Genomic DNA, 24,358 nt, shown 5'->3' on the forward strand with positions numbered 1-24,358 from the left:
AGGTAACAGCGGACATGACATAGAAAGGAAATGATGCTATACTGTCTTTATTCTTGTCCAGCAAGGGCTTTGATTTGTGCTTTGATTCCACTCTCCAACAACTCAATGACAGTGATTTAAATGTGAACTTTCAGCTGGGTTTAAGAAAACCTTTGCATAGAAATGACATTAACATATGCAGGGAGGTGCAGTATTTATTTACGGTAAGTTGTGTTTTTCCCCCCACAGCAAAGAACAGCAGAGCTGATAGACAAATGAAGACCCAAAATAAATCTGAGAAAGCCTCCCAAAGATCTCACTGAGGCAAAGAAACACAATACTGAGCTGATTCCCTGAACTCAGCACAGCAGTAACAAAGAAACCATCCCAAGAGCTGGAAACTCCTGGAAAAGCATGTCAAACTATCAGTGATGCCAAGACATTTCATACGAGTATTATGAACAGGCCTTATACTCATTATCAAAGTAATCTGTCTGCTTTGGCCGGAAGAGCAGGATTTAGACGGCAATGTGGCATTTCTTTAGCACCCACTGCACAAACGCCGAAAGACACATTGTAGCTGTTTGGTTGCATACTGGGTGTTTCTAACTTCTTTCAGGAAGTCAGGAAAGTGCCTCTTTTTTCATCAATAAGCCAAAACTATGTAGCAGTTAGTTTCACTGCTACTACTAAACCAAATAAAGTAAAAGAATAACAATAGTGTAGTGCGGGTACATTTGATGTATAGCCAATAAAAACAAAGATGTACAGGGGAGTCGTGTGTGTACTCTTTTATATTCTTATCTATATCATTTATAAGACAGGAGTTAAAAACAAAGCATTATCACATTAGTTATTAGAGGAGCTCAACTATTTTAGTAGACAAATGAGCACAACTCATCCAACACTTCTGCAGCCTAACGTGCAGCCAAAAGCCGCATGTTTGGATTTAATAAAACATTTAATTAATGACATTTAGTACATGTAAGCTTTGTCCAAAATTATTTTTAGTGCACTCATTGTATCCTATAATTGTGAAAAACAGTGCTCCCTAACGACGCATTACATCCCATCATCTTTTGCGGTCACGTGCGAGATGCTAGACTGAGGTTAATTATTGATATTAAGTTAATTATTAAGGGCACAGTAGTAGATCAAGAAAACAAATGACGCGTGAGTGTTTTATCTGTAGTGCTTAGTAGGGAGAAAAAAAATAAATTAACCAGCATCGACGTTAATCTGGTATGTCGCTGTATAAAGTGCACTGGTTTAAAGTACAAAAGCAGCTTATCTGTTAGGGCGCTACATGGTGCACTCAATTCAACCCCCTATATAGTGAGCAGAGAATAGGGAACCAGGAGGAGGCTTGGAAACAGCTTTTGTGTTTTGTAGCAGTTCAGTTGATCTCAGCTTATACGGCACTGAATCATAAAGCATCTATACATTAGCTAATATCAGCACTGGGGTGGCTAATATTAGGACTATCCGCAATGGAACAATATAGAAGGAAGGACAAATAAATTGCATAATATTGCCTTTTATCCATGAAACAGTAGCTAACAGTACAACAGCCCGAGTCAAAACAAAAATCGGATTCTGTATTTATATGATCTTTGATAACTTTTAAAATAAAATTAATTTAAAAATATGCTGGTTGCCAAACTATTGGTCTACTGCAAACAAGAACTGTGCCTCTATATTTTCTCTTCCTGTGACAAGATTTAGTCACCTATAGATCCACATGTAAACTTACACACGACACACACGCATGGACACAGGCACTGCAATTGTAACCATAAGCTGCCAATGTAGGTAAAATGTAAGCGCTTACCCCTGTTTTAAACATATTTCATAGAAAACAAGGCAAACAGTGGAGGAATTGAAGGTAGAATAGATTTATCTAAGAGAAACGCATTTACATTAGAGATAACTGACTAAGAGTTAATTTGAATTGAAAATACCTGTGAAACGGATGTTTGGATGGAACGCTGTCTAAAAATCCACAATTTTTTAGTTGAGACATTGACACCTACCCCAACTATTTTGTGCTGAATACAACTGATGGAGAAGCCCAGCTGGAAGACAGAAGAATTGATTGCCTGTCACATGTTCTTTAAACCGCTTAAATTGTAAAATCCTGACGGTATAGACTTTGTATTACAAATGTACCGAAATGTTTTTGTTGTTTTTAGATCTGTGTCTCCATCTCAACACCGCTCGGCTTATATTCATTGTCAGCGGTACTTCTGGTGTCTGGGTTCAAAGGGAACTGCTCCGGTTGATTTGCTTTGCAGCTCGTCTCGCCTTTAGGTCGGCAGAGCTCCCTGAGGTTCTGCGGGTACAAAGTTGTAATACAGCATTTTCACAGCAGCAGCTGGCAACACATCCTGAGAAAACCCATCCTACAGGTCATAAAAACCTGCCAAGGGTGTGGAACCCTGGGCATCATGTATCCATTGTGTGTACATATCATGAATAAACTGTGGAATTTGCCCCGGGGAACAGCTGGCTCTCTAGCAGAAAGAAGATCAGTAAAATTTAAAAATTGCCATAAAGTTGTCCAGAATGCAATAGGAACTCTTATTGTGTTTTTATGTTTAGTTCTGTCATATTTGGAAAATGTGCAAAAAATGATTAATGCCTGCCTTTTGTATTGAAATGTTGTGGATACCCATTGTATTTTTTTATTTTTTATCCCCCAAAATGTGGCTTCTATTCACACTGAATGTTTTGGCCACAGAGAGCTTAAGACTAATCTAACAGGAAATTGTGATGCACTGAGTAGTGGTGGTTTCATTGCTCTTGAGGCTGACGCTAGGTCTTGCGGGATAAACGTGGAGGCTACACGGGACGAATTCGCTCTGATGGGGAATTTGAGGGAAAAACTTGCAGTTTTAACTGATCGTGAAAGCAGCAGTTTCCCCAGGTTGACACGAGACAAGTAACAGGAGTCAAACCATTTTAAAAATGCTGGGAAACAAACCACACATGTATGCGGCACAAACACAAACAGAGCTCACATGGAGAACCCTTTACTTATTTCCCACATTGTCAGGGGTCATTACAGTCATGCTGAGTATTTTTGTCCAGCGTGGTAGACATGTGCAGCTGCATGTCCTTCACAGGCATGTCTGGGGAATCCATCAATAAACAAAGGCTCCTTTTTAAAAGTGCCAGTGGGTTGGATACTTGGGCGACACAAAGTGCAGGATTAGCTCACTGGGAACCTATTAGAGACTGTGACATTGAGAAAAATGAACAAAATGTTTTGGACTTAATCAATTTGTTGTTGTTGCTTGTCCCTCTGTTACTATTGAGAGGCCAACCCGCCCCCAACCCACCCTGTGTGGTGCATTCACTCCCCATTTTAACATGTTAAGAAAGGTACTGAGGTTTGAATTGGTTTTTGCACATACCTGCCATACTGTCCCTTTCATCTGAATCACTTTAAATAGGATCCACAGAGGAACCACGAGAACACAGAAAAGCCCCAGGAACCAGCCCAGAGCATAGGCCCAAGTGGGGTAGATGTAGGTCTTGTTAAACCTGAGAGGCTTGTAAAGCACCACAGAAGAGATGAAGGTACCCTGCATGGGGAGGACAGCAGACATCATTTGGGATACAAAGACTTCTCCCTGGACACCTTTATTTTTGGCCATAAGCACTGAATTTCTGAGTAATGGGTGGTAAATCTAAGGCAGGCTGGATGCAGGGCTTTCAACATAGATTTATGACGAGCAATCTGACGACTTGTCGATTGAACTGATCAAAAACTGTTTTTTTTTTATAAATGAAATGCACCTAAAAGCATTAATAGAATGGTTTAAATAACCTCAACTGCAATAAAGTGGTTTAATAAACTAACACAGACTTAAACCAAAATACAAGTCAATTATAGATGTGGATGGATGGATGGATGGATGGATGGATGGATGGATGGATGGATGGATGGATGGATGGATGGATGGATGGATGGATGGATGGATGGATGGAGTCTCTCACCATACAAACAGTGGGGGTAATGTAGAGCCAACAAATCTTTATAAAAGACGAAGGACGATAACCGATCATCTTTTCAATGTTGTCATACAGACGATCTGCGCCTGGTAGGTAAAGGGGGGGGGTTACACCACACATTTGTTCTTATTCCATTTATATCACTGTTGTTTTGATTCATTCAAACCTTTACATTAATCATACTGTAGTATATTAAAAAGCTTCTGCTTGGGCATGTTTCCACCAAGACATAAGGTATGCTTATCCAATAGAACAGCATCTGGTGGAACCCCAGATTGAAGTCAAAATAGGTGACATGGATCAATCATTCATTTTCCTGCATTATTTGGTTTTAGTTTCTGCTCAATACCAATGTGAAGGAGCATTCTATGAACTCACCGTATATCCACCCAATTCCAATGGACTGCAAGACTGAAAGAAGAAGAAGGTTGTTCCCGCTGCACACGTAATGGTCAAAGAGCTGAAGAAAATACAGGCCTCCCTGGGGGGACAGGGAAATTTGCTGCACAGGTCAAAGTATTAAGAACAAGGTTTCATTCCACTTCAATGACATTATCTCTATTTTACATCACTTTGCTAGACAGAGCAATCTGTCACACCCATCTTTAGCACTGGAAAAACACCTTGGAGTGGTTTATACTAATAGCCAAGAGCCTGTAATGTTCCCGAGACACAGCATACTGGGGTTTGGTAGCCAAAGTAAGGAAATAAAATTAACCATTTTTCAAATGAATTACCCCTAATTTTGTCTAGTGGGACCAGTTAAAACAAAAGGTGTGTGGCAGACGCAGAGAATTCTGACCTCTGTGACCAGTAGAAGGCCGAGGAAGAAACAAACAGAGCAGAGGCCAAGAAGCAACAGCTCTCGCCGATATCCCTTTCGGAACACGGTGGGGAACATGTCAGTCACTGAAGTCATGAGGCATTCCAGGGTGACAAACTGCAACAAGGAATAATGGTTTAAAACTCATGAAAAACAGGGAGTTTAATATGAAACCTGCTGTTTATCCCACCTGTGTATCCGCACCCAACAAAATGACCATGATGAAGAAACATACAGACCATAGCTGAGGTAAAGGCATCATAGCTACTGCACGGGGATAGGCGATAAACGCCAGACCAGGCCCTGCATTAAAGAACATAAAATCTCTTTAAATGATGCAGCCTAGGTTATTGTTTTATCTAGAAGAAAAACTGAAAACTTGCTTGAATGGGTCTTTATTGTGCAGACAAAGTCACAGACAAAGAGACTTCTTAAAACAGGCTGGAATGCATGAAGCGTGCTTTGTCTTTCTTTTGGTATTTGGAGTCTGATTTTATGATTCTGCTAAAATCATTAATGCGCTCTATAACCGCTGCTTAAGCAGCTCTCACTCCCCATTTCCTGTGGTTGTGAGATCTATCTCCATCTGCAAAAGGTTTAAATGATAGTTCGTTTTTTCTTGTTGTTTTTTTCTGTTTGGCAATGCAGCAGTGTTTAAATGATTAAGGAAAAGTACAAAAAGTGAAGCAATTGGCCAAAACTATGACACAAGCTGTTTTGAAAGTGTTTTTCAAATGCACAGCAGAACTTAATAAAGGGAAATCTCTGTTTTGTCTGTTCTAGCTCTCTTTTTCTTAACCTACTCTGCACTCCAGGGTTAGGTTTAGGGTAGTTGTCCTAACTTTGACAGTAACATTTATATGGTGCTCCTACCTGAGGCAGCCACCTCTGAAATGGGCAGCCCTTGTTCATATGACATGAAGCCCAAAACGGAAAAGATTGCAAACCCAGCCACAAAGCTCGAGCCGCCATTGACCAAACACAGAACAAAGGTGTCCCTGTGGAAACAAAGAGGCCAGAAGGGTAATTCATCAGAAGAACAAATCATTTGTGTCATCAATGTTATGGAAACAGGAAAAAATTGGAGTTGGGTAAATATACTGTGAGAGCTGATTACTGTTTAGAAAGAATTCTCATAGGGGTTTATTTGAGAAAAGCACATAAACACACTTCAATCTAAGGCTAATCCATGGTTTCTTTGGCAGATGCAGAAGAAAACAGGGGGCGCTTACCTGTAGCAGTTATTGTTGAACTGATTGTAACTGCCGAGGGCTGTCAAAGTCCCCTGACAAATCCCGAAGGAGAAAAGCACCTGTGCACCTGCATCCATCCACACCTGGAGCACGTACAGTCCTAGCATTAGCCATTTAAATCAAACGGGAATGCATAATGACAAAACATGTTTTATAGCAGCCCCTGGCCCGAGAGGATTCGGCTGAAAGGTCGCGTTTATGGGGAATGTTTGACTTCACCACTTACTTGAGGGTCCACCAACCTTGTGGGATCAGGATACAAGTAGAAGGCCAAGCCGTCTTTGGCTCCGGGCAAAGACAGTCCTCGGGCCAGCAGGACCACGAGCATCAGATAGGGGAAGGTGGCGGTGAAATAAACTACCTGGCAACACAAGAGAGAAGGGGGAGGATCAGCCCTCCATGCTGTATCAAGAAGAGCAACAGGTGAAAGGTCAAGGTGAAGAGCGCAGCCTTGGAAAATGACTCATAAACAAGTCTTTGATTTTCAGCCTTCAATTAAACATGACACATGTATGAATTGCGTGAAGGTAAATATCGCAGAAATAGATGAATAAATAAGTGAAAAAGTGAAGTCTCAATGTGTTTGTAGATTTCAGGCAAGCGCTCTGAAAACAATTAAATTCTACCAGCATTACATAACGATGTGAAATTGTTGCTGCAACATCTGTAATGCATTGAAAAGCAATATTCTAAAATTCCCACACAGCAGGATTTTAATGTCCCGCAGCGTCATGTTGGACTGTGCTTTGTTTCCATTTGCAGAGTAATGACAGCCGGTTGAAACATAGTACAAAAGGCAATTGATAAGGTCTTAATTCTGTAGGCTGTAGCGCCACCTCGCAAGGCTGTTGCACATTTCAAGCGTGGACTTTTCTGCAGTGCCTTCAATTTAGATTCCATTGGGTCATTAATATAATTTTAAAAATATGCATAGAAATGCAGAGAGGAATATAAACCAATGAGAGATTGTGTATATCGGAATTAAAATGGCAACTAAAACAAGTTAAGGAAATGAAAATAATATAAAACCTCTCCAAAACAAAGGATCAAAGTATGTTTTTTGACCAATAATGATGCATTGCCTCACATTAAGTTTGAGAAGCCCAATTTTGATGACATAAAAAGGGTGCGAGGTTAACAATGGTGGGCAAGAGGAGTTAATAAACCGCAGCTATATATGAAATCTTAGGGGAGGAAAATATCCAGTTAAAGTTTGAATTGCTTAGGCAGTAACTTTACCAGAAGTTCTGTTAGGTTTTACAGAGCAAGAAAGTGATATGAGAGTGGCCCTGCGGTAGGTTGGTGGCCGTAGCAATACAGCAGGGAGAGGTGCCAGAACACCTTGTGAAGGACTTGAATGAAGCAACCAACAACTTGGCATGGAATTTCGAACAGTTGGTGAGATTGGCTCACATGATCCCTTAACAACAATCACATTAAACACAATAAACCTGATATGGGAATACCAGCTGGCATAGTGTTTACTGGTGATGGAAGCTATCTGAGGAGAGAGGCACAAGAGAATGAGGGTGATATGGGTCCGGAGGAATCCCATATCTCCTCCTTGACTATTACAAGAAACCAACATGACATCACCATCTTTGCGTGACCATAAAGATTCACAGACTCCATGCCAGCCATCACTCTCAGGCAGCAATGGGGTTGAGTAGGAATGTTGTGTTACCAACAAGAAAAACCCCTGGGAAGACTGGAGACTGAAGAGGTGCAGCACAATGAGCCAAATACATTTTGGCAAAGAGCAAGAAGCAAGTTTAGTAGGCACAGTACAAACATTCACAGGCCAATGTTCACAACGGGCCCTCAAGATCCGGAGGTTGCTGAAAAGAACAGCCACAAAAACATGACAAAACATGGTCTGTTTACCCCGACTGTGACGGCCAGGATCACGGTGTGTGATGATAACATCTGGAACACCGGGTGGCCCCAGGTGAGTCATAAATGGAGGATTTGATTCAATGCTGGCCTCTTAAATGTGTGTCCTGTTTCTAGGTTTTCTTGTTGCTTGTAATTTATGGTGGGAATTTAGGTCCAGTGGAAGTTTACTTATCTGGTGTGTAACCAATTTTCTGGGTAATTAAAGGTAAAACAGAAAATTAGCTAAAGTAGTTTATTAGGAAAATTGTACACCATATTTGTCTTTGTGCTAATTGTTTGTGCAAATGACGATAAAAAAGAGCCAAAACCCTGGGGTTTAAGGGGACATCCCTGTCAACATCCCCTCTCTAGAGACATAATTTAGACTTCATTTGAAGTCCAGCTGTGGTAAATAAATATAAAGACTTAAAACATCAAATTTCCTGGTCAGAGCGAATTAGAGTCAAGCATTAATCTTCCCATTGGACTGAGTCAAAAGCCTTTTCAGTATCAAGGCTAATGAATAAGGACGATCATTTGATCAATGAAGCGCAGAGCCTGTCTCATGCATACAGGGTTCGTATGCATTTTACATCGCCTGTTTGTTCTGTGCCTCTTAGATTTATGAGATATGTTTTGAATTTGAGAGGAAAGCTGGAAAGCCCCCATCTCATATCAGGAGTGTATCCTTTTGTGTTGCTATTTTCAAATGAGGAAAAAAAAAAGGGTTCTTTATATTCAACACAATTTTCTGCAACCTTTTTGTGGTTTGCATTCCACTGATGTGTCCAAAACTTTATATTTACGGCATTTTGTCCTTATCTCCATTGCCTTAACTCCCTTTATAGGACTGTGTAACCCATTTATCTCTCTTAATCCTGAGGTTTTGGCCATGTCAGTAGTAGTTAATTCCTTCAGCCTAATGTGTAGTTACTTGCTTATGCCAATCAAAACTAAAATGTCTAACAGTATATATCATGATGTAGATTCAGTGCTAACTTATACCTTCCCAGTGGATCGTACTCCTTTCCAGACACAGAAGTAGCACAGGATCCAAGCCAGCAACAGACATAAGACAAGCTCCCATCGCAAGCTACCGATGTTCTCAATCCCTTGAGATATTCCCAGAACCCGTCTCCTGAAAGGAAACACACCACCAATATGGAAAACCTTTAAAGATCCAACAAATTGTGAGCGTTTGCTTTTCTTGATATCAGAGCATGCTTTGAACAATATGAGAAACAACCATATAATGACTGTAATAAAATTCCAGACAATGTGGAAATTAATTTGCCAAGGTTGTGTAAGAAGTCCAAAATAATATTTAACTCGCTCCTGATTATGGTTCAATGATTACTAGCATTAAGTAAATACAGGTTTCATTGTAGAAATGTTTGATACAGGATTGCAAAATTAGCTTTCCTGTGATCTTACTCTTTTTTTCCATAACCATTACGGATATGTATGATTAGCTGGACCTGCATAGCCAGTGTCCCTACTATTGCTACAGACAGCACACAAATATTTGCCAGTTTTGCCATGATGTGATAAGACATTGCTCTTGGACCTGCATGTGTCAAGTCACAGTTCATTCTAACGGTGCAAAGACAACCCAATAAAATGCCAGTAGTAGTGCAGGCTTAAAAGACTTGATTTCCTTAATTACTAAGGAGGTAACCTCAGCACTCCTGAGATGTCCAATTTCTTAAAAAAGCATTACTGTATCTCCAGTAACAAAGACAAATGCAGTATCATTCAATAAAAAGGTGATCAGACTTACTCCCAAAACTCTGTTGCAGGTGTGGTTGCATTCACAAGTGCAGTCCAGTTGACTGATACATTCTTTTTGTCAAACTCAACACAGTGTTCTAGGATGGGAAAGAAGTGATTGAGATCAAGCACAAAGAGGCAGTAGATTTTTCAATAATATACACAAATTTTCAGAAATACCTGGTTTCTGTCTGTATGTTCATTTTTTTTACTCTTTTTACTCTTCCTCTCTTTACTGGTTAATATTTGGTGATCACTTTCACAATTGTGTGAACACAGGGACAAGACAAAACGTGAATAAAAAAAGATGAAAATGAGATAATGGAATGACATGTTTGCTATCAATGATCAAAGTTTAGAAACAAATACAGGGCGACAGGCAGGACAGGGGCATGTACCAATTGCCACTCGCTTACAGGTAATATGCTTCAACAGGTGAAACAGAGCATCACTTAGAGCAATCACCAGTAATATTCATAAATGTAGACTACAACCCCCCATTGACTTAATCCACGTGATTGCCTGTCACAAGTTGGAATACGTAGTAGTACCCAAAAACACTGCCACACAAAGAACCCCGTAGCTCAGAGAACCCTTACATCCAGAGAGCGGAAACATCTGATGGAAGCAGAGAGCCTGCTCCCGATCCAGCAAGAATCAAGATTGCCAATTAGGCCCTCAACCGTCGGCCCAGGAGAGAAGATATTACAACCCCTCTCCCCACTGTTAAAGGTGCATGTTGCTCTAGCAGTGTGATGAATGTCATGCACCTGTGTTCCAAGTATTCTTGCAGCTGGCCCACGGAATCTCAGCACTAAAAGATGAGAACAGGTAGAAGAAGGCCCATGCTTGGATGACAATGTATGAGACGGCAGCGTAAGCAATCACAATTTGGGTAGCGTAACCGATCCCTGAGAAGAGAGACAACATTTGATTACTGTATATTTCCATATACTCTAATACAACACACAGGATTATTGAATCAAACTCAGGAGGGACAGTCGCACAGTAACTTTCATTGATAGAACATCAAAGAAACATCAATGAAAGAACTTGACTGTTTGTAGATTTGAGAGAGGCTTCCCAGATTTGGATACCTAAACCCTCCTAACTATTCAAACATCGAACCATTTCTTTACATTGGGAGATGCAGATAGACAGATTCTCTCATTCAGAATCACGTACTCAAGACACGTAGATCAGGAGACTTGAACAGACTACTGAATCCAGGTGACGGTTAAATCACGGCCTAGTTGGAAATGGCATATATGAGTGATTTAAAATATGTCAAATGTGAAAGCAGTTCTGTAAAATCATGTTAAAAAAAAGTCAAATACATGTTATGTAAAATGAAAAAAAATGGAAGATTGTTCAATATTGGACTTTTAGAGTTATATTTTTATTCATTTACCTATAGCTATGTCCCCATGAACAGCTTTTTCTAAATATATTTGTCGTGCATATTATTTGGGTGCTTGGATAACTCTGAGTCTGCACTTGGGTCCTCCTAAACCTGTCCCCAAGTCGATCCTTTGGAACACATCATGCAGACTTTGTTCCCACAAATAGTATTGAAGCTGTTCATTCACTGATCCTTCCACAAAATCCTCTCTTATCAGATGATATCCTGCTAACTCGATTTTAGAATTAATGATCACTCAGCATTAGATAAATATTCAATCTACGGTATATTTTATGATTGACCAGAGCTGAGGGTGTGTTCAGGTTTATTGCTATGCAGATGACACAAAGTTCTGTTCAGCATTAAACTATGATAAAAGCCATAAATTAGGTAAGCTTCGTTGTCTTTTAAAGTCATATGGTCAATGAAATCCAGGCTCCCGACAAGACTTTGACCCTTGTTGATGCCATATAGATTAGTATCACCTCCCAAAAATGTCTGTTCTCATCAGTCACTGTCACCTGATTAAATATATTCACACATTTTTTTTTATAAACCTGGCACAGTTACACCAAAAAGTCCCATTAAAACCTGATGACAAAACAATAAATATCACCTATAATTATGCAATGCACATCTCATTTTCATCCAGTAAAACCCTTTAAAAAGCACCAGTTTTAATGTTTACTATGAAATTCATGCACTATCTTATGACACTTGCTTAGAAAGGAAACTGTGTAGATCTTTACAAATTCTTTGTATTATAAAGCAGGAGGGAAAAAAGTCTCATTCCTTCTATAGTCATTTTAAACACGTTTAATGCTGGGACCTCTGGAGGATCAATATTATATCATAAATGAACGATTGTAAATTATCCCATGCGTTGGGACCACATGTGAATTAAATGTTCTCCCAAAGGTGATTTATGTTATTTCAGATTCCCTTTTTATGCATAAACACACATGACACAAAATGTGGTGGTGATCCTGACTGACAGATAGGCTTAGCTCCCAGTTGATGGGTGATTCTGTGGAGTGGGAACTTGATACTTGGCCCAACAGCCCTCCTAATTTTCAAATGCAAAAATAGCACCACCTCCAGCTGGTTCCCTCGGTGTAAAGTGAGGGGAGGTGGGGCTGTCCATTATATCAGTGGCTTTTACACAATGCATGATAAGACGTTCACCACTAACCTTCAAACAATGGGCAGAAGTACCTCCAGCAGGTAATGCACCCTTGAGATGTAAACTGTCCCATGGCGGTCTCCAGGAGGAACATGGGAATACCACAAGCCAGCAGAAACAAGACATATGGAACTAAAAATGCACCTGACGAGGGAAAAGAGACAAAAGATTTCTCTTCAGAATAACTTGCTCATATGACAAATCAGGAAAATAAACTTTTTCCTTTCCCCCCCCTTGGAGGCAGGTCGAGTCTATTCTCAACCAGTCCTACAAAATGCTAAAAATGTGGCTACGGATAAAATCCTGCAGCTCACGTTCGTGGTAACTTACACCGAGCTTCGTGCCTGAATTTCCACATCTCTCACGATGTTAAATGACTGACTTTTTGCAGGAGAATAGCTTGTAGATAAGAGCCAGTGCAGTATGATTGCCTTTAATGAGAACTCTTACCTCCTCCATTTTTGTAGCACAAATAGGGGAACCTCCACAGGTTTCCCAGTCCAACCAGTGTCCCTGCCACAGCGAGCAAGAACTCCAACTTGTTTGCCCACTGGCCACGGTCCAGGAGCTGTGTCTTGCTCATCAGTCTGTTATCCTGCCTCGGTGTCTCCCGGCTGCTTCCCTTGAGGAATTCCCTTGACATGGTTGGAAACAGAGCGAATCTGAGCGAAATCTGAACTGCTCCTTGTACCCAGTGTGCATTTATAGTGCTGCCAAGCCGATGCAGCTCTGAGTCAGGCAGAGACAAAACAACTCAGCTGATTGTTTGGCACTGTTCAATAGCTTTATTTAGTTCATTTAAATTGCTGCATTCATGCTGAGAGGATAATCACTCGTGGAAATTTTTTTACTGGCAGAAAGCTGCATTAACACCACGTTTGAGAATTAAAGTGATAGATGCACAGTGTAAAACAAAAACATACTGAGGTACTTACCCCTCCATGACAAAACACCCTCCCTCTGGTGATCAGTATTCCTCTGAGATGAGTGTTCCGAAGATTGTTGACACTGTTGGTAATAAAGTGCAGCTACACTTTCCTTTGAATTACAGCACGAACTTCCGATTGTCAGAACAGTCGGCACACATTTCTACCTCCCTTTTTTGGTTGTGGTACAGGGCTGACGTTTGCCACTTCCTTTTTGTATTTTTCCACTGAGACAAAGAGCTGCTTGAGTCACTGAGATTAGCTCAGTTGCTAACAACTAAACCAAATCAGCTGAGCCACATCTGTTTTTCAGTGGCTGTAGGTAGATTAAATTAGGTTTTTTTAGTTTTTTGTTTTTTTAGGTTTTTGTCAAGCAACATCAAAACCCCAGAAAAAAGCCCAAAACAAAATATGAAATAAAGAAAAGTGATAACAGCATTTAAAAAATCAACTGTGCACATTATCATCATAGGAGATTTCTGCCTTTTTAAAAGTTATTGAAAACAGAATTCCAAATAAAAGAGTTGTACACAGCAGTTTTGCAGCACATATATTGCCATGTTATATTATGCTTGACACAATACTGAATAACATATAATAACATACAAACTGTGAGCTACAATTAAAGGTTTTCCATACAAGGTAAGTTGTACAGTTTGTTGGAAAGACACTCTTTATGCGTAATAGTTCAAACCTTCCCTTTTTTTCCTAGATCAATGTTTGCATGACTTCAACACATATTTTTTTAATTTATTATCATAATGTCATTGATTTTATTTAGTTATCTTAATATGAATCCCTCTAAATGCAGAACTGGCAGATTGAGCTTTTACATGATTTATTCAATACCAAAAACACTTAACGAAGGACTGAATTAATAGGTAACTAAAATACAGATGAATAATAAACGCAAGGAAAGCGAGAAAAGATGAAACTGAAGGAGTGCAAAACTGGAGGGACGAGCACACCAATACAGGAAGCGAGACCTTAAATAAGTAATCATGTCGGCACATGTGAATGCAGGACACGTGATGATCTGGCCAAGAAAAGAGTGAAACCACAGCTTTTACACAGAAGGGAGGGGCACAAGAAGCACAGGTGACACACTGATCCTGGATTAACTGATCCCATCTTTACTGTATTGTGTGTTTTTTCATGGTTTGACTGTGAGGAATTTTCCATCCTTAACCTCAAATGTTTAAAAGGTCTCTGGGACTTTCACACCTCCCACCAAAAACAAGTGGGAGGAAAATGATTTTTATATGATTCTTCGATATGCCAACTCTGCATAGCAATTAAGTGACTTCTTCACTGTGTTGTAAGGAGACACAAGTCATGTTTACTCTATGTGTGAAATGCTTCCTTTTGTTTGTTCACCGGAAACTGAAACCAGTTGGTTTGAAGCCAAGAGGCAAAATTAGCCGTTGGAGATGAAGAAATTTCTGTTTTTTTTAACTTTATGTCTCCATAATCTCATCATGAACGCCCAACAAACCCGCACATCACTTAACAGTGCAGCGATGTGTTTGTAGTGAAAACACAAAGATCATGTTTCAGATACACTCTTGGTGGTTTCATAACCCAACCCTGCAAGTTAGTTTAAGATCAGGACTGAGTAGCTGCCACGTTATCTGAGTAACGAATACGGAGAAAGTTTTCAACATACAGTACACTGCATTACCTTTCCAGTTCAAACAAGTCTTTTGTTCTGCTAGGGACAGTTTGATAAGCTGTTGGGAATCGGTTCTGAGTAATATTCACACGGTTGATGACTTCCCTGTTCAACAGCTTTCACATGCGTTGTCCGTCCAGCAGCAAGGAAGTAATTTTAATTGGAATGTTTAGGGTTGGGAAAAACTGATATAATTATCCCTCCTGACAGATTTAAGAGTTGACTTCTCAGGGGAAAAAAACACTTAACCAGGTGCAAAGATATTTTCATAACTTTGTTTTAATCATAATGACATAAAATTTTACATTTTGGACAAATCTTTAGTGGAATTGATGAAAATGGGGGTAAAATTCACCAAATGTTTTTTTTGACGTTGAAGTTGGATGGCAAAAGAGGTTAGATAAAATACACATCTCCATGAGAAATGCTTTAACAGTGAAAATCACCCAAATGTTTATTTTTGACAGCCAACCATTTTTTTAAATATATATTCACCTCTACAGGCAGCATATGATAAGACCATCACTGCATACTCATTTATGGACAATGGACACTGAAACATACAAATATCTGAAGAACGAAACATTTCCAAACTGAAAGGAAAACCTAAAGACCTGTTTCCCCCCCAACCCGTCTGTTTGGGCAAAAATATTTCCCACAGTTCCATCCGTCCATCGGAGTCTACAATGAGCTCCTTGAGCTTCACTCTGTGAAGCAAAGAGTCTTTGCGGGTCCTGTCAAGTCCCAGATTTTGACATACTCAAGCATATTTGGCACTCCTGTTGATTCAGAGGCTGAGGGAATAATCAGGCCGATTCCGCCTGCATGTAAATATACAAATCACTCACAAAAATGTACAGTTCAGCCGCGTACACGCCTTTCACTCTCTGGAGGTGGTTGACCGACCAAATCGACTTTTAGAGGACAAGTGGTGAAAATGTGGACGCCACGTCATGTTGGGCAGCTGATGGCGTCAGCGGGTGGTTTTGGCATGATGTGATGTAATGGATGACGTTCTTTCTGTTCTCCTGACACTTCTGGTGCGGAGTGGACAGACATGTCAAAGTATCAAAAACACAGGGGTCTTATTTCAACATCGTTTCACATTCGAAACGTTCCAAACACCTGCACCGAAACCGGCGCGATGCGGAAATCCGTGTTATCTTCACGCTTCAACGGCAACGTATGCTGCCCAGTTAACCTCCTCCCACCTGAACAACTGATTAATAAGGTAAAGGACTCTATCTTACTTTCTTCTGTGGGATAGCGTGAAAGCCTCAGGCACAACGGATGTCTTTATCTGCAGGCGGGTGGGGGGGGGGGGGTGGTTACAACATCAGCTGTGCAGGTGTGTTAATAATGAATGAGTGTGTGTTTGGCTGAACATTCAATAATGAAGCAGGAAGCCTGCTCTCATTACCTTTAAGGGCTGCACCTGCGGGGGTCACTTAAAGGGTCAAATAGCGGCGGCGTTACAAGGGCACCAGTTGGACACCACACGTAACATAAGGCCCAGGATGTCTCCTCGCAGTTTGGGGACTGTCTCCTTAACTCAGTTGGAATATTACAATTATTTAACACACACAACAAAGACTCAGCAGAGGCCCAGCTGCAGGCGTGGCCCGCCTCAGAAGTGGGTGTAAGATAGAGTCTCAAGTTATTTTCTCTCCACTATCTCTCAGGCTTTCATTTAAAACACAAAAGCAGTCGATCAACATTTCTTTGGAGATACGCCATCCGAGATTTATCACCCACCTCCTTCTTCCAGTGTAGTAACTCAACCATCTATGCCAGACAAGAATCATCTACTCCGATCTGAACGAGAAGCGGATATTTCCTGAAATCTTAAAAACAAGAATCCTCTGAAATGGACAGCGTCTGCAAATCCAAAAGCATTGGCACTTTTTTTTTCTCATTGAACATAACTTCAAGTATGGAAACAGCAAAAAAAACAACAAAAAAACAACAACACTGATGAAGACGGTTCCGATATGAAAGGCACCGTGAATTTCTTTTTTAGTTCACTGCAGTATGAAAAAACAAACAGGAACTTAAAAAAAACATGCCTGACTAATCTAATCTCCCTGCGAGATTAATCCTTTTGACAAGTGAATGTGAGTGAATGCACAACAAAGCCCTTTTTACGTAACCTATACAATAACTTCACTTTGACAGCTTTTTCCTTGCGCATATGGATACGCTCAAGGTGCAAAACGTAGAGATAATGACAGGCAGCCATAATTACGCATTTGGGAAGAGCTAGTTTCACCTGCTGATTTACTTTTTGTTGTGCTGAGCCATTTCCTGGAATAATAATGTAATTTGGTGACACGAGGTGAAATCGGACGGGACTGCCTTCCAACCTGAAACCGCTGCATCCGAGTGAGAAAGAAAAACCACCAATAGACAACAAAAGTTGAACGGAGGTCGCCGGCGGCGACGCTTTCAGCCTGGCGTTCTCTGACTATTAAGAAAACTGGTTTTTTTTATGGTTTCCACAGCTACAGTCACGTCTGGAGGAAAATGAAACATCCTAACTGAAAGTGGAAAAAGAGAAATGAATGGAGTGATCTATAGAACGAGCACTGAAATACATGGACGCCACGCTGACACACACTATTTCAAATTCACACATCACATATTAGTCGGATTTAAAAAACAAAAGGACAATTCACATGTTATTGCAAAAAGTGTAAACATCTTTCAATGAATCGTACAATCGGGAACAACTTCAGGCGGACGGGAAAGAGGATCAAACCAAACACAGACGACTAACCTTAGGTTTGGGTTATTTAAAGCTTCGGTGAGGGAAACGCGAAAAAACAAAGAAACGTTGAAGGAAATAAAAGATTTGGTGGTACTGTTGACTCGGTTTAATTTTATTTTGTGAATTGCTCGGCAGCTGATTGATTTGAGACTGATATAGATACATGGAAAAAAGTGTTTTTTCGCTAGGACTGTATGGTTTAATAGACTTTATACGTACACATATTTAGCTTATAGTCTTGAGATGAACAGCAGATTTTATGGCAAAGAGAGCCAAATAAAAAGCTCATGTTTCGGTAGGAAATATTAATAAATATAGTATAGTTAAAAACATCACAATAGGTATTCGCTGTTAATTCAATTCATTTTAAGAACTAAAATGAATTGACTCATTGAAATAAGTGCACGAAGCGCTCGTTTAAAGGTCATGAAAACGCTTTCACTGTGTTTTGTGGGCACAAGTCAAAGTGAAAGGAACAGATCAGTGATTTGCTTCTTGCATTAGGCTGGAAAAACAACATTTGCATTTCAAATGCAGCTGGATTACGTGATAACAGGGGAAAAAAATCATTATTCACAATCTGCCCAGAGACATTTGCATGGAGGGCTCACGTGCTAATAAATGTGACCTCTGACCTTTCTCTGCCAGCTGAAGACACGTCGGCCTGTGCTTCCCTCCACAAAAACTATCCTGTTGGATGAAAACCTGGACAAACACTATGAAACAGACATCATATTCCTACTCAGAAGAACACGACAGGGATAATTCCTGTTGCACATATATGCTAAAAGGCCTGACATTAAACACACGGGGACGTTGGATTTTAGCTGCGGCTGTTGTGAGGACGTGTAGCAGCATGAAGCGAACCTGCTTGGGATCATCAGACCTCACGATCCCTCCTACGCCCTCGATGTAGATGAGGTGGAATGTGCATTCAAATTTTTTTATGTTTCATGTTCCATCTCTGGATGGGTACACCAAACTTCATCCTATTGATTTGTTTGATTCCCTCCGTCCAAGCTTTGGCACTTCAAAACACAGGATTTCCTAAAATACAGTTCTGCACAGTTCTAACAGTGTTGGACCAATTTCTACTCATAACTGGAGGTGAGACTTTGATGTCCATTTTACTGGATTAGGAAGGAGGGAGCCATTTGAAAGAAAGCATAAAAAATGTGAAATAAATAAATATATATATATATATATATTTGTATATTAAGTGTTACGTGAACTCTCCCTTAAACAAAGACCATTCACACCTGATAAATTAGAGATTAAAGACATTTTAAGTGAGGTTATAGCTTAATGCTGCTGTCTGAGGTTGGTGACGTCTCCTTTGAAACATGTAAATCGATCCCTCTATAGTGCAGAGTAAAAGTTGTTTTGGCCCCTACTTTTGGCAAAAGGTCACGGGCAGACCAATGGCTGCAGCACAGAGGGAGTACGGGGGCAAACGGTTGCCCTGGGTCAAAGTGCAATGTCGCAAGCGTGCTACTGTTACCATCATTCTTTTCATTTTTTAGTGTTTATTCATCCAGTTTATTCCCTTGATGATGCGTGCAAAATGCTTCATAGTTATATCTATACCAGCCACTTAATTTGCCCAATGGCCTGCGATGTAAGACGTACATCAGCAGTTAGGTTCAGGAACCGTTAAAGGGACAGTTCGGTTTTAGGAGGAAGAGTTTGATGCACTCCTGTCTCGCCAGTGTATTAGTGTGCAGACAGTATTCTACCTGTCCATTCCGTGGAGACACAAACACTCTTCAAAAGAAGAAATTACATATTTTTGTCAGCTGAAGCGCCGAGAATGCTAAATAATGTGGTGTACAGTCAAAGCGTGGGATGTGTTTGGAGAACTTCCTCAGCTGGGTGTTGGCAGCGTTCTGTAGGCCATCATTTTAGGAGGCGCAAGCGCATCTTCTAACCCCACCTCCAAAGAAAACTGAACTGCACCTTCAGCTTCCCATCCTGCCAAACACTACTTAACCTTTTCTGTAGTGATAGTAACAGAAAAAAAGCACGAGGTTGTAGACTGAGAAAGAGATGAGTGGAAATGGGCGAATGACTCCAAATGGCAGATTTAGCACACACACCCCCCCCCCCATTGAACAGGTTTGCTTTTTTAATTAGGTACCTGTACTGTATTAGTCAGCCCGACACTTGATGGATGGATGACAGAGAAGGGTCCAGTGTGCTAAGATGAGCCTTCATCTGTCTTCATCACTCCTCTTCAGTCCTAACATCATTTACAGAGGCAGGTCTGTGCTGTTGTGGCGAGTCTTTCTGGAAGTCCCGTCGTCTCTGGGCAGAGCTTTCTGCAGGTTGGACATGGCGACGGTCTTGTTTAGATCGATGACCGCGTAGCATTCACTGCGCCGCGAAGCCGGTGGGCCACATTTTTTGGGTAGTAGGCGCTGGTGCTGTGGCTGGGTCTGGGCGCCCCCGCTGCTGAGGGGTTGGCAAGCAGAGTCTCCTTCTAGGTCCACCTGGATGTAATTCAGCTGCCGCAATGGAGAAATGTGGCCGTGCTCACAGCCTCCCATCCCTGACCTGGATCGTCTGCGTAAATCAAAGTTAAATATCCGACCCCCTTGATCCGGTTGACATGGTCTTGGTTGTGGGGGGCAGGCGTGTCGTAGCCGGAGCGGCTGCACCTGCTCTGTGTTGACATAGTTCTGCGGGGCATCTCTGTGGATGCCCTGACCCTCTGGATGGTAGCCGTTGGGTGTCCCAGATCCTTCGGAGAACTCATAGTCATCAAAGTCTTCCTCCTCTTCCTCATAATCATCGTCATCCTGCTCATCGTCTTCCTCCTCCTGTTCGTCCTCGCGCTGCAGAGCACTGTATTCCCATACCGGCGGCAGAGAGGGCAAGTTCTCGTAGTTAAGCCGAGCTGCCCTGCGATGCCCACCACCTCTTTCGCAGGCGTAACCTTGCAGGGGCAGAGATGAAGGGCCGTGGGCGTGCAGGTGCAGGAGGGAATGCGAGTGGCTGTCTCCCGTGCTGCTGCTGCTGCTGGAACCCACAGACTGCGACACGCTGCTGGGGCTCAGCCGCTGCTTCCGACTGTTCCTCAGGCCGTTGATGTTCTCATAGGTGAGTTCCCCGCTCTGGCAGCTATCGGAGTGCTCCAGGCCAGGGTGACGCTGTGAGTGGTGATGGAAATGGTGATAGGAGTGAGAATTGCACAGGTGCAGAGAAGGCTCCTCTCGGTCTGTCTCCGAGCCTGTCGCGCCCTCTACTGGCTGAAGGTTGTGAGGATTGTGCCCGTGCCTCTCCCGCTCTCTCTCCAGCAGATGGCGCTGTGCGGGGGTAGGGCCAAGCATGAACTTGACCTCTTGCGAGGCAGGCGTTAAAAACACCTGCGAATTGTTGTGTTCCTCCATGGGACAGCACCGCAGGTTGGATTGTGGATTTCCTTGGCCCCCGACAGGCATGGCTCCATGTGTTGTTTCAGGGAAAGTGCTGGGCCGCACCTCCGGCAGGGAGTGCACACAGTGACGCATGGACAGATCCCCCTCCATACCGACAGTATTTACATAGGTGTGAGTCTGCCAGGAGAGGAAGGCGCGCTGAGATTGTGAACTACCACAGGTGGATCCAAAACTGGAGACCGATGAAATGTCTTACCTGGTCTTCCAAGCTCATGAGTGGATGTCCACGATCATCACCAAGAGAGGGCTGAGACGAATCCCCCCTGATTGGGTAACCTGGGTATCCATTGGGAAAAACTTGGGCAGGGAATGCCGGAGCTGCAACGACATGATCGTGATCATTCAGTAACATGCCCCCCCCCCCTCCACCATTGAATTTTAATCCTGCTCTCATAGGAGTATCTTTGTCACAATGAAATAGTTTAAAATTACTGATGCACTTCAAATTTTCCCCATCAACAGGTCAAGTTAAGCATCAGACAGTGTATATGCAGGTCTTTGCTCCCCTCTGCCCCAACGTTACCTCTGACTCATAAGGTTTGGTTTAAGATCTGTCTATTAATAGGTTACTGTAAAAATTAAGCTAATTTTACTGTGGTACTGCTGCATCCAAGTATTACAATTAATCTCGGTGGGTGACTCACTACTGGGAGTCTGGGGTGTGCGAGACATTTCCATCTCTGGCGTGTGACCGCTGCGATTCATCATCATAGATTCTTCCACCACGTTGATGCTGTTACATTGCATCAGCTCCTGGAGCAGATTGAAGATCTCTTCTGCCCGGGAACACTTGAATGCAAAGATCCCTGGGTGGACACCAAAATAGCAACAGTTTAGGCATCAATTGCGCACCAAGATCTCCGCGACGGGAGGGGGGGGGGGACTAATGAAGGCCCAAAGCTATTATTTTCCACGTCAACACAGACTCTTATGGCTAATTTTAAAAAAAAAATCTTTTATTGCTACTGCGAAACAATTAAACCCACAAAACTGTGTTGCTCAAAGGCTCTGTGGGAATCCCTTTGCAACCCAACACGCATCAACTTTCTGTGCGCTGAGGTGGCGTTTATGCCACTTCATGAAGACATGGGCCGGTTTGTTTGCGCTGCATATTTGACCAGTATCTGCAATTACCTCTTACGCCTTTCACAGAAAGGACACACGCTCTAACCTAAACATAGGACACACATCCTAAAGGGCGAATAAGTTTACCCTGCCCGGTCTGACAGCGACGGCCGCTCTCGAATGAAAACAGGTTGGAATCGTAGCCGTAGCGTCGGAGGCAGAGGTACGGCCATCGGATGGCGTCCCTCTTTCGCGTGTGAAGAATGAGCTCGGTTTGAGTGAGCTCCATGATCCCAGAGCCCAGCTCGTTGCCCTCATCATCCACATTGGTGACCTGCAACAAGGAAGAGGACATTCCTTTAAAAAAAAGATAGGCAAACAAGCTTAGTTTGTATGAGCGTGATGGCAAATGATGCTATAATATCGCACAGCATCTCGTCACGGTAAATTAGCAATTAGAAATGCTGGTTTGATGAGTGACCTTAAACTTGGTGAGGTGGTTGTCTTGGATGGGGTCTCTGTACAGACAGCTCCAACAGCTCCCCATAGCTTCAGCAGGCCAGCTGAAACCTGTCAGAGAACCAAACACCAATAACAGAATCAGCGGAATAAATAAAAGAGACACGGAGGACGCGGCAAATGCAGACTTCTTACTCAGTCCAGGCCATCGGGGTAAAGGGATACACGTCTCAATCCCAAGATCTTCGACTGGGCATTGTCGTAGCAAGCCAGATGGTTCGCTGGACTGACATCTTCGGCATTTTTCTCGCCCCCCTGAAAGCATCACCATCATCAAGCAAGCACTGCAGGACAATCCTAAAAACAGCTGTGCACGTTTGAGCGCAAGCACCTGAACCTGTTGCATGTCAACCCTCCGTCTCCTTTCAAATAACACAGAAATATACATTGACAATGTATGCTATTGGTATTTAAAAATCAAGATGTATATCCTCAGTTAGATGGCACAAATGTCTTCCCTGTATGATGTGGCGCAAGGCTAAAAGTTATAGCAATGTTCATGTTGCCCCTCACAGAAAATGCACTGTAAAAGCTACACGAACTTCTGCATTCTGGCTCAAAACTCCTCGGCATTTATAATGAATGTTTACGTACCAATGATCTGGTTAAGTACACCTTGGTACAAAAATAGCATGACCCCCCCCCCCCCCCCCCCCCCCCCCCAATTCTGATTACAGATTACTCTCTGAAAATAACACAGCGGCTGTAAAAGATCACACACAGACACAGCAATCCTACACATCTAGACTAAACATTAAAGTGGACTTAGAAACGGACAAAACAAAACAAAGAAAAAAAAAACCCAAAACACTGAGTCGTGTTTTGGCATCAGCATCAGTGATCACCCGCTGATTTCCGAACAGCGTCCAGCGCGATTTTCTTCCCGATCAGCGCCGCTGCAGGATGTGCGCTCTAACCCGGGGCCTCCACATCTGACAAAAGGTGCCAGGCTGGAGACGCACGCTGCACCCTCGGCTACCTGGTGCTAAAGGCGCCCGGCGGAGCTACACACTTGTCATTCAGCCACAGACTGCCCCCCACCCCCACCCCCCGCACACACGCACACACACACCCCTCTCCATCTGCACGCTTCGCGGCAGAAAAATCTACCGCCTGCCTTTCCCCGATTTAGCCAACCTGACGCACAGCCCCCCCTCCTTAAAAAAAACACAAACACAAACCCCCCCCAAACAAACACACACACGCGCGCGCAAGCCCACAGCCAGGCTTTATCTGCCACATCAATGGGCGAAGACCCCCGCCACCCCCTTCCTGCCTGCACACCGCATTAAACCACCACACGCACCAAAATGGTCAACATCTCTGCTCAGCAGCCATCTGTTCTAATTGGTGAGGGTAGGATAGCACGCAGCGGCGGGTCGGTGCAGATCAACAGCGATGGTTCGGTACTCACATGTCTGGCACGGGTTTTTTTTTTCTATATTAGCCCAAATGCGAAATGAGCACCGGGACTGCGATCAGTTATCGGCGGCGGCGGCGGCTGCTGCTGCTGCTGTTGGTACCCCGGGATGTGGCACTTTCACTGCACAGACGCGAGTAGGAAATGCAGCGAGGGCAATAAAAAATGTTGTTATCCCCCCACCCCCCACCCCCCATTACGCCCCCCCTACTGCAGCAGGGGCCTGTATGACATTTCCCAAGCAGCTGGG

The 24,358-nt window shown here is 42.6% G+C and overlaps 2 protein-coding genes across 9 annotated transcripts; both read right to left on the minus strand.

Moving 5' to 3' along the window:
* Positions 1 to 33: 33 nt before the first annotated feature.
* On the minus strand, positions 34 to 13,457 carry LOC101074740 (sodium- and chloride-dependent GABA transporter 3-like). 3 transcript variants are annotated; one of them, XM_029826219.1, is made up of 16 exons: positions 13,238 to 13,455; positions 12,753 to 12,937; positions 12,312 to 12,446; positions 10,488 to 10,628; positions 9,728 to 9,815; positions 8,953 to 9,085; positions 6,299 to 6,433; positions 6,052 to 6,155; positions 5,693 to 5,817; positions 5,010 to 5,122; positions 4,799 to 4,936; positions 4,375 to 4,477; positions 3,982 to 4,082; positions 3,396 to 3,566; positions 2,149 to 2,311; positions 34 to 2,054 (listed from the first exon to the last, which is right to left on the minus strand). In XM_029826219.1, the coding sequence occupies exons 1-15, from the start codon at positions 13,243 to 13,245 to the stop codon at positions 2,168 to 2,170; spliced, it is 1,824 nt and encodes a 607-aa protein (XP_029682079.1). In that variant the 5' UTR covers positions 13,246 to 13,455; the 3' UTR covers positions 34 to 2,054; positions 2,149 to 2,167. The 3 variants fall into 3 exon arrangements, with proteins under 3 accessions (XP_029682079.1, XP_003973354.2, XP_029682080.1); XM_003973305.3 differs by having other exon boundaries at positions 34 to 2,311; positions 13,238 to 13,454; XM_029826220.1 differs by lacking the exon at positions 34 to 2,054 and having other exon boundaries at positions 2,169 to 3,216; positions 13,238 to 13,457.
* Positions 13,458 to 15,161: 1,704 nt separating this feature from the next.
* Positions 15,162 to 24,281, minus strand: frs3 (fibroblast growth factor receptor substrate 3). 6 transcript variants are annotated; one of them, XR_003885872.1, is made up of 9 exons: positions 24,103 to 24,281; positions 22,824 to 22,943; positions 22,651 to 22,739; positions 22,317 to 22,503; positions 21,749 to 21,910; positions 21,301 to 21,422; positions 16,321 to 21,221; positions 16,151 to 16,200; positions 15,162 to 15,937 (listed from the first exon to the last, which is right to left on the minus strand). XR_003885872.1 is itself a non-coding variant. In XM_029826217.1 (7 exons), the coding sequence occupies exons 3-7, from the start codon at positions 22,714 to 22,716 to the stop codon at positions 19,917 to 19,919; spliced, it is 1,842 nt and encodes a 613-aa protein (XP_029682077.1). In that variant the 5' UTR covers positions 22,717 to 22,739; positions 22,824 to 22,943; positions 24,103 to 24,281; the 3' UTR covers positions 15,162 to 19,916. The 6 variants fall into 6 exon arrangements, 2 of the variants coding, with proteins under 2 accessions (XP_029682077.1, XP_029682078.1); XR_003885873.1 differs by lacking the exon at positions 16,151 to 16,200 and having other exon boundaries at positions 16,656 to 21,221; XR_003885870.1 differs by having other exon boundaries at positions 15,162 to 16,200.
* Between the last annotated feature and the right edge of the window lie 77 nt (positions 24,282 to 24,358).

The sequence above is a fragment of the Takifugu rubripes genome, chromosome 19 (genome assembly GCF_901000725.2).
Source record: "Takifugu rubripes chromosome 19, fTakRub1.2, whole genome shotgun sequence".
In the NCBI taxonomy this organism is placed as follows: domain Eukaryota; kingdom Metazoa; phylum Chordata; class Actinopteri; order Tetraodontiformes; family Tetraodontidae; genus Takifugu; species Takifugu rubripes.

Bases quoted from the DNA above. Each gene is read 5' to 3' on its own strand.
- LOC101074740 (XM_029826219.1), bottom strand. The intron at 9,816-10,487 runs GTGCATGACATT...TTCCCATCCTAG, and splicing joins CAAGAATACTTGGAACACAG to AACACTGTGTTGAGTTTGAC. The intron at 3,567-3,981 runs GTGAGAGACTCC...CTCCCCATGCAG, and splicing joins TTACCCCCACTGTTTGTATG to GGTACCTTCATCTCTTCTGT.
- frs3 (XM_029826217.1), bottom strand. From the start codon at position 22,716: ATGGGGAGCTGTTGGAGCTGTCTGTACAGAGACCCCATCCAAGACAAC. The intron at 22,504-22,650 runs GTCACTCATCAA...TCCTTGTTGCAG, and splicing joins ACCACCTCACCAAGTTTAAG to GTCACCAATGTGGATGATGA. The intron at 21,423-21,748 runs GTGAGTCACCCA...ATGTCGTTGCAG, and splicing joins CACACCCCAGACTCCCAGTA to CTCCGGCATTCCCTGCCCAA.